The 9,710-nt window shown below is 37.0% G+C and overlaps 1 protein-coding gene across 1 annotated transcript; it reads right to left on the bottom strand.

Moving 5' to 3' along the window:
* Window positions 1-2,758: 2,758 nt before the first annotated feature.
* Window positions 2,759-4,390, bottom strand: LOC141601663 (leucine-rich repeat extensin-like protein 2). The gene is made up of 2 exons (XM_074421957.1): window positions 3,230-4,390; window positions 2,759-3,067 (listed from the first exon to the last, which is right to left on the bottom strand). Exons 1-2 carry the CDS (start codon window positions 4,388-4,390, stop codon window positions 2,759-2,761), a joined length of 1,470 nt encoding a protein of 489 aa, XP_074278058.1.
* Between the last annotated feature and the right edge of the window lie 5,320 nt (window positions 4,391-9,710).

Genomic DNA, 9,710 nt, shown 5'->3' with positions numbered 1-9,710 from the left:
GAAAACGGTAACTTGGTGCTTTTATTTGTGAGGCACGCATTACAATGCAAATCGTTAAACTGAGAAACATTAATATTAAAAATTGGAGCTAATTGACGCAAGACTTTGATGGAGGGATGACCCATGCGATGGTGGAGATCGAGAGGTTGAGTGGAGATGGTTGATACGGTTGGAGGAGAGGATGGAGTTGACCAGTGATAGACTCCGTCTTTAGCGAGACCGCGGAGAAGCAAGGCCCCCGTTGGACGATCCTTAACATAAAAACAATCAGGAAGAAATTCAATTAGAACATTGTTATCAAAACAGAATTGAGAAACGGAAATTATATTTTTGCGCATGGTGGGAACACATAAAACGTTATTTAAATTAAAATCACGAGTGGAAGAGCGGAGAAGGGATGAACCAGAGTGAGTGATTGGAAGTCCAGAGCCATCGCCAATGACGATTTCATCAGTACCGCCATACGGGCAGTGAAGGGAGAGGGTGGAGAGGTCGGAGGTGACGTGGTGTGACGCGCCACTATCGAGGAGAAACTGGGCAGAGGAGGATGTTGGTTGCAGGGCTGTCGTGTGGGCCTGAGGAGTGGTGCGAGGGGGTGGTTTAGAAACACGGATATCGGAGTAAAGCTCTTTGAAGACGGGCCAGTAGGCAAGGGAGTGTCCCTGGGTATTGCACCAGTGACACCGTCCTTTGTAGGGAGTACGAGGAGTGGCTGGGGTGGTAGGCTGAGAAGTGGGAGTGGAATTGGGGGTGGCAGACGCAGCAGGTGTGGGGCGAGGAGTATAAGTGGTGTGGTTGTTATAGGAGCGGGTATGGGTGGCATTAACAGTGGCAGGAAAAGGGTGGGTGGAAGCTTGTTCAAGGGCTTGGAGGGAGAGCTCTTTGTTGAGGATCTTTTCGTGCAACTCAACAAATGAGATGGGTGAGTCTCGGGCATGTACGGCATCTATGACAGATTGATACCGCGGGTCATCAAAATTTTCGAGAACACGGTCAGTGATGTCCTCGACACTAAGAAGGCTACCGAGAAGAGCAAGCTCATCGGTGGTGGTTTTGATTTTGGTGAGAAAGTCGGAGATGGATAGAGAGCCTTTGGTGAGGTGACGGAGTTTAAGTTTGAGTTGTTTAATATGGCCACGGGAGGGTAGGGCATAGGTGGAACCAAGAGTGTCCCAAAGTTCTTTAGCAGTGGTTGTACGGGTGGTGAGAGCAGCTACAGGACTCATGAGCGTGCCCGCTAAGGCACTGTGTATTAACTTGTCTTGCCGGAACCAGTAGGTATAGGCCGGGTTGGGAATAGGAGAAGAGGATTTGTCACTTGTGATAGTTTTTGATGGAGCGATGGTGGAGCCATCAACGAAACCAAAAAGACCATAGCCGACAAGGAGAGACTGTAGTTGAGTCCTCCATTGTCGATAATTTGTGGAGCCATCAAGTTTCTCCACGGAGTGGACGTTGATGACAAGGAAGGGGTTGGACGGATCGTCCTTGTTGGGAATGGTGGAGGCGGCCATTCAGGAACGAGCGGCTGATACCATGTAGAGGAATGTGTTTGGAAAAGGTTGAATAATATTAACATCAATGTGAGGTATATATACAAAATATAAGGAAGAGACCTAACCCTAAATTGCCTAAGATACAGGAGACTAAGATTACAAGAATATCTTCTTAACAATAATACAAGATAATATCACAACAATATATCAAAAGATATTATGCTATCCTTATTCATGAATATGCTTATCAATGCCTCCTAAATATAAAAGCTGTAAACTTGCTTATACGAAGATCCGATCCAAATGTGAAGAATGTTATATGGTACTGAGCTTCTTGGAGGAATTTGCTCGATCATTTGTGATTGTGACGAAGTTGATTTATCTCTTCTCTATAATATTTTCACGACATATAGAGAACATAATATATTCAAGGTTGACCACGAAGTCCCTACTCGCAAATTATTGGTCTACGGAGGCAATGAGTGGAATACTAAATCGTTCAACAATTATTAGCTTATATATTCTGGGTTAAAAGGCTAACATCTTCATTTAAAATTGGGGTTGTTTGTAGCCGTTGTGGTTTTCTTATCAAAGGACAATCTCAGAAACAACGTTATCAGGGTAGTGGCATCAATATGCCTAGGTAATAGTTGGAAATAATTTCTGGTTTTATTACGTAGAAGTTATAACCTCAACTTTTGACATTCTCAATCCTATAAAGAAAATTGTATGACATGCTTCTGTTGTTCAAACTGAATTGGTGTTAGTCGAACTAGCTAACCTGAATTTATGTCAACACATCTTTTGAAGCTCGGCTCTTAGAAAAACGGAATAAGTAAATTACAAGGGAGATTACACTAATACACAAATTGGCATGAATACACAAATTGGCATGAATAGCTGTAAAGATAAATCTAAAAAAGAAACTAAACGTGTACATAATACACAAATTAAACATTTTACCAGCTCAAAATTAAACGTATATAATTTGTGTATATGATGTTATATGGCACAAGTAAATAGTAAAACAACATGAAAATAAATCTCTTATCATTTCTAAGGAAATTAAATTCCCAAATACAAAAAAAAAGTATTAAAAAAAATCCATTAAGCTGTGTTTGCTTTGCCAGCTGATTTCGTATGATCAATTCACCCAACAATTAAAAGAATCTGCAAACTTGAACATTTACCCCCAGTAATCAATGAATGAACAAAATATTACAGGCCATGACATGGTGGAAAAATGATCATCACCATCATCGTTAATGAGGGTAAATAGGTGGGGGAGGTGAATGTTTCTCGTCACAATCTTCCTTTGGTGGTGGCGGTGGTGATGAATAGTAATATGTACCGGGTGGAAGATGCGGTGACGGTGTTGGTGGTGGTGGTGAATGGTACCTTCCTTGCGACGACATGTCCCATGCCGGTGGTGGTGGTGATGGTGTTGGCGGCGGTGGTGGCGGAGGTGATGGAGGTGGTGGTGAGGGTGATGGCGGTGGTGGTGACAGGGATGGTGGTGGTGGTGGCGGTGGAGATGGAGGTGGTGGTGATGGTGGCGGTGGTGACGGTGATGGTGGTGGTGGAGATGGAGGCGGTGGTGATGGTGGCGGTGGTGACGGTGATGGTGGTGGTGGATGATAGAACTGTCTCGATGCCATATCGCTAGGTGAAGGTGTATGTACCGGAGGCTTGGGGGTATAAGTAGGTGAGTACACCGGAGGCTTCTTCTTTACACACCCGTAAGCGCTGCAGTCGACTGGATGTGCTATTGGTGACGAACACTCTTCTGCAGACCTCTGGTGTGCCTCCCCCACAATACAATTCTCCGACCCGTCCACAACCTTCCCACTGTCACCATACCCATGCACGTCGTCACAAGCAGGTGACTCCGCGGTGAAGTAGTTAAAGGAGTAAGTTAGGTTTTTCAAGCTAGGAAGTGTACAAACACTTTCCGAGACCTTACCGGTAAACCTGTTGTGAGCAACATCAAATTCTTCAACACTCTTCAATCCGGCAAGGCTCGACGGAAGGGACCCAACCAAGTTGTTGAAACTAATGTCAAACACGGTCGCGTGGTGTAACGAGCCGATTTCTTCTGGTAAACAACCTGTAAGATTGTTATTCAGTAGAAGGATTTCATTGAGTGTGTTATACATACCTCCTATGCTTGAAGGAATACACCCGCTCAATTCATTGTTGGCTATCACCAAAACTGAAACAGGGGATTTTCCAATGTTTGATGGGATACCAGACTTGAACCGGTTGTTGTTCAAGAATATGGCATCCATCGGTTTTTCAAAAATTGCTGGTGGGATCGGCCCCTCAAACTCGTTGAATCGAATATCAAGGAATTTCAATGAGGGCAATGAAAGTAGAGTGGGAGGGAATTTCCCGACAAAGCGGTTATTACTTATGTCCAACTCGTGTAATAACTTCATCCCACCGAATGTTGGTGGGACAGTTCCACAAAACCGGTTCGAGTTAATGTGGAAAACGGCTAACTCAGACAAAAGACCAAGTTCGTCAGGAAGGTGACCGGCTATGTCAGCGTGGTTAAGGTCAACGCTGGCAACGACATATGTAGTGTGATCATATGTAGACCCCGGAAGGTGTGCACAGAAAATACCATTATAGGTGCAGACATCGTGGCCGACCCAATTGGCCGTAAAATTGGAAGGGTCTGATAACATAGCTCCCTTCCAAGCCTGAAGGGCAATATATGCCCTCCGAAGACTATCGTTCCCAAACTCAGGTGTAGGCGGGTCGTACTTGGATATCGGCACCCATTTGTCATGTTCATAAGCAAATGTTGTATGTAGGAGAGGAAGGGTAAAGATTGTAAGGAAAAAAAGAGAGAAAATGGTAGGAACGGAAAAAGAGGGAGAAGGAGCCATTTTGGAATGATGAGGAATGAAAGCACAAAGTTGCATGAAATATATGCTTCTTGCCGAGTAGTTTTTGTTCTATTATTATAATTCAACAAATGATTAATTCAATGAACATAATTATTAACGGATATACGGCCTGACCATAATCATCATTTAAATTTAATAATTGTTCAAATTTTATAAAGTCAAAATACTATTGTTTTAAATATATATGAAAAAATTAGAAAGAAAGTAATGACAAATAGATGAGATTAGTGAGCTGTGATTGGGAAAAATAATGGAACTCAATGTCTGTTTTGATTGTGACTTAGGTGAGGATTCGCCGTGTGGGGCCCTACACAAGAGCTTAAGCCGGCATATACCTTCTTTTCCCTTTTCTTTTTATTTTTATTTCTTCCTATTTTTATTTTTTTTTGCAGGATTTTTGGTGTTGGTTTGGTCAAATGACAAATGAGACAGTTATAAAATTATAATACAGAAAAAAAAAAAATAGTTGTGAACGTTCCAACCTAACTACTATTGTGCCGTAAAGATAGTTCTAATGCTGATCGTTATCATCGGCGGTGAATAGTTTTAAAACACATCCTCTCAAAATAATGAGTACTCCTTAATTAATACATTAAACTGTAATTATTTATTTTCACAAGAGTATAAATATAAACTTGATACAACAATAACATCAGAGCCTTAATTCCAAAATGCTTTGGATCGGCTAACATAAATATAAACTTGATATTCTGTTTTAAGGCAATTTATACTACTCCAATAAGAATTAATTTAGCCAATCCGTAGTGGCAAAATGCACTGATCATCAGGTATCTAAATGCATTTACCCCTAACGAATTAACAGTGAAAGTCATTGTACTATCTTATAAACGTAGCTAATTACAGCAAATTTGTTTGATTTTGATATTCCAATTTGTACTTTATTTAATTATCATTTGTTTTCTACTCCCTATTGGTGAAGACTATTCTTTTGCTATCTACTTACAAGTTACATGGTCATCGTATTTGTTTAAGCAGGCGAACTGGTACCCATGTCTTAATAGACGGCTTAGGGCATGCTGGCACGTCGAGTAAGAGATTCGGAAATAGGAACCACTCGCTTTCTAATTTGAAGATTTCAATACTATTACAAATTTTTGTTTCAGAAGACCGTCTTGGTCTGAAATAATAAGACGGGATTTTATGATCATTTTATAATTAAATGTAACTATAATGGTTCAGCCAGTGTTACAGACATATAGTTTATGGTAACTTATTTTTCAGAAGTGGTCAAATTTGGCTGTTAAATAGTCACAAAACTCCGTTTTATTATTTCAAACCAAAATTACTCGTTTAAAGAGAGACGAACTCCAATACTACTAGATGCTCATTGTATTGTATATTTGTATATCACAAATTTTGTTTTAAGACGTAATAATCCGTTCTAAGCTTAAGACGGGTCATATATCCAAGTGAGATGAATAGGTCAAAAACAGAATGCATTAGGAATAGTAAAAGAGATATTCTATATGCCTATATGGGTGATATTTGAGTAATTTGACCCGTTTTAATATTAAGACAGATATCTCCGTTTTAAGGAAGACTGATTGACTAGATATATACTTTTAACTAAAGATTCCGTCAAAAAAACATTTTTTTTAGATTATAGAACTTAAAAATTAGATTATACTCCCTCCATTCCGTTTTTACTATTCTGCTCTCAGCTCTCCCTCTTCGCTCTCTATCACCAATGGAAACCGTACTAGCTAGAAAAGTGCTCTCCCCCTACTTCACATTCTCCCACATCGAACACAAGTACCAGGGGCGGATCCAGGATTCAAATCTACGGTGGGCTAACAAATTTACTCGTTGGAAAAATTTTCTTTCTAAAATGCTATATAAGACTTGGAATTGATAATTATATGTGGTTTACCCTAAACTGCTTCATTTTAACGTATTTTTCGTGATATTTGAAGCAACAATAATTTTAAAATTATGTGATTTATTATGAGATTTTTGAGACATTATACTACGGATTACTTTAATTTTTGTGCATTAAATAAAGTGACTATGAGTATGAGGTACTGGGGTGGACATTTTGTATAAAAAGTATAAAAATCTCTAGCCCAAGTAGCAAGAAATGTAAGGATACCGTCATACAACTACTACAGTAAATTTCTCCCTGTTGGGTTTAGAACCTACAATCAAAAGAAGAGAAGACAAGTATTCTACCACAAGACCAAGTATATTTTTATTTCTTCAGAAAATAGGTTGGGCTCCAGCCCATATAACCCTTGTGCTGGATCCGCCCCTGAACACAACCCTCACAAACCGACGTCTGTCACCATCCATAGTCACACAAGCTGACCACCCATCCACGCCGTCGTTTCTCCGCCATCCTCCACTCAAGCCAGCACCAAACAATTAGTCAACCCATATCTAACAATAGAAATTCAAAACCTTAATTTAAAAAAATAAAAAAATAAAAATTATAAAAACATGATACAAAATATTAATCAAGTTAATAATCCGCAATTACAGAATTAAATTCATGTTTTAATTTTTAAAATTAACATTTGTAGTTCAAAAAAATAATAGTTAGGATCGCGAGGAATAGAATTAGTCTTTTTAGTTGGGGATATACAAATGTAAAAATTTGTGCCAAAAGTATTGTCATGAGTAAAATGTGTACCATGAAAATCAATCACATACTCCCTCATATTCAGCCTCTAGTTCCCCTTTATTTTTGCACAAAAAGAAACAAAATAAATTGGGACCACACAAAATACTCTACCCCACATGAGATTGAATTTGGACCACATAAAGGTTTCCAAATAAAGAAAGAGGGGACAAATCCCGACTAACATGGGGGAACTACAGGCTCAATAGAAGGGAGTAAAAAAAATTAGTTTATCAATCTATCTGAAATAACTTATGGTTCTTTTGTGTCCATATAAAGTAGAGCTAATCGATCATGTCCCCTTCTCGCTCGTCCAGCCCGCTATTTGAGCGGGCTTGGTCACGGAAAATATTAAAATAAATGGTTAATGAACAAGGAAAACTCCGCCCGCTAAATTAATAGACAGGTATGAATTATGAACTAAGTAAAAATGTTCGTGGACAACCCATTAGACCCACTAAAACTCATAATGTAATTTTTACCTTCTTAAAATTATTTGCTAAACTAAATAACTCTAAAGTACATATAGTAATCCAATACTCAAATATAAATAACAATGAAATGAGAAATCCACCCACCCACTTACTCGTTCTCGACTTTTTTGCCCTCAAATTTGTTATGCTTCTCGGTCTCAGACCAATCAGTATAATACTATTTCTCAGGCCAATATCAGTATAATACTATTTCGTGCCGCATAAATATTTACTATACTGGGAATTTTGGTTCACTTATACATTATTTTAAAGTTAGTGACTTTTATGTTTCAAAGCCGGCCGCCCATACGGGTAGACCGCCCAATTTATACAGATGGGTACGGACAACTTCAACGAGCCCGTTTTAGCGGACACAAACATAAAAAATAGGCCCACCAGACACTTTTTATTAAGATTGGCCCGGCCCGTGCCCGTGCCCGCCCAAGCCCACAAACGTTAAGCTCTAAATCTATATATATATATATATATATATATATAAAAGAGAGTTTTTTCGAGCGATCTGAGAGCGTCCACATCATCAAAAATCAATTTAGGAAAGTATAATTTTTAATGTAAAAAATAAAGTGGAGAATCTTTTATTTATTATAATATGTATATTTCCTAAATTATATTCAAGTGATATTTCCAATTTTTATATCAACCTTTTACATTTCATTTGGCAAAAAAAATATCGTTAAAAAAATTATGAAAATAATATAATTAGCTTTGTGGTAAAAAATGCTATCCTTAGAGTATAAATTTCATATTCTTTGCACATATTAAAGATGGTGTACTTCGTAATACGTAAAATTGTGTACTTTTTAGTATGTTTTGTCCCACATTGGAAAATAATTGGAAAATAACGTAGGTGCGGTGAATATGCTACATATAAATAGTAGAATTGTCTCACATCGAAAGATTAGCTCAAGGTGATGTGATCCTATGATTATAAATAGGAGGTATATTTGGAACTTATTATCCACCCAAAAAAATTTGAGTCTCATAAATATTGTTTTAAAGAGCTCTTAAGATTTTCAATCATTATCTACGATATGATATAAAAAAAATAAAGTGGAAATCGTTGGGAACTACCCGGAAAAGAGTTAAGAACATGAGCAAGAAAATCAAAAAATACAAAACTAAATGTTTTACTAATGGTAGTATCCTGACAGAGTACAAAACTAAAGAAATAATGTCGGTAAAAAAATTATGAAAATAATATTATTAGATTCATGGTAAGAAATGCTATCATTAGAGTATGTATAGATTTCATATAATCTGCACATATTAAAGATGGTGTATTTCATAATGTCACACAATGAAAAATAATATAGGTGTGACAAATATACTACATATAAAAAATATAATTTTCCCACATCGAAATATAACATAAGGTGGGTGATTCCATGATTATAAATAAGAGGCATCCTTGGAACTTAGGCATCAACCCAAAATCATTTGAGTATCTTAAGTATTGTCTTGGAGTGCTCTTAAAAGTTTATATCATTATATTTTCTACCTATTGATTTTATATGTCCCACATTTAAAAAATAATGTAGGTGTGGTAAATATACTACGTTTAAATAATATAATTAGAATTGTGTTAAAAAAATTTCTATCATTAGAGTATAGGTTCATATCATTTGCACATATTTTTATTATGATAAAAACAATAGAAAACAAATGTTGAATGTATGAATATTAATAGATAATATAGTATTTAGTTATTATTAAATCGGTTTGGATGTCGAATTAGGTTCAAAAAATAAGGTGTACTTTTAAATATGTTATTCGTCTCACATTGAAAAAGAATGTAGTTGTGATAAATATATACTACGTATAAATAGTTGAACTGTCCCACATCAGAAGATTATCATAAGCTGAGGTGATCCCATGATTATAAATAGGATTTATCCTTAGAACTTAGGTATCACCCCAAATATATTAATCTCTCAAAGTATACTTATTATATAAGAGACTTTAAACGTAATCTTGAATTAAATGTTAAATTTTTAAAGTTCTAACATTTTTTTTAGGTGGGAGAAAGAGCGATAAAATGGTCAGTATTATAATGGAAATTTTTCATGATACCCTCGAATTTTGTTAGATTACACATAATACCTCTAATTTTAAGTTTCTACATATAATACCCTTATGTTTACTTTTTTTCATAATGCTATTACTCCTA

This window comes from Silene latifolia, chromosome 9, assembly GCF_048544455.1.
Source record: "Silene latifolia isolate original U9 population chromosome 9, ASM4854445v1, whole genome shotgun sequence".
In the NCBI taxonomy this organism is placed as follows: domain Eukaryota; kingdom Viridiplantae; phylum Streptophyta; class Magnoliopsida; order Caryophyllales; family Caryophyllaceae; genus Silene; species Silene latifolia.
The sequence above is the reverse complement of the archived record's forward strand: the minus strand, read 5'-3'. Positions and strand labels throughout refer to the sequence as shown.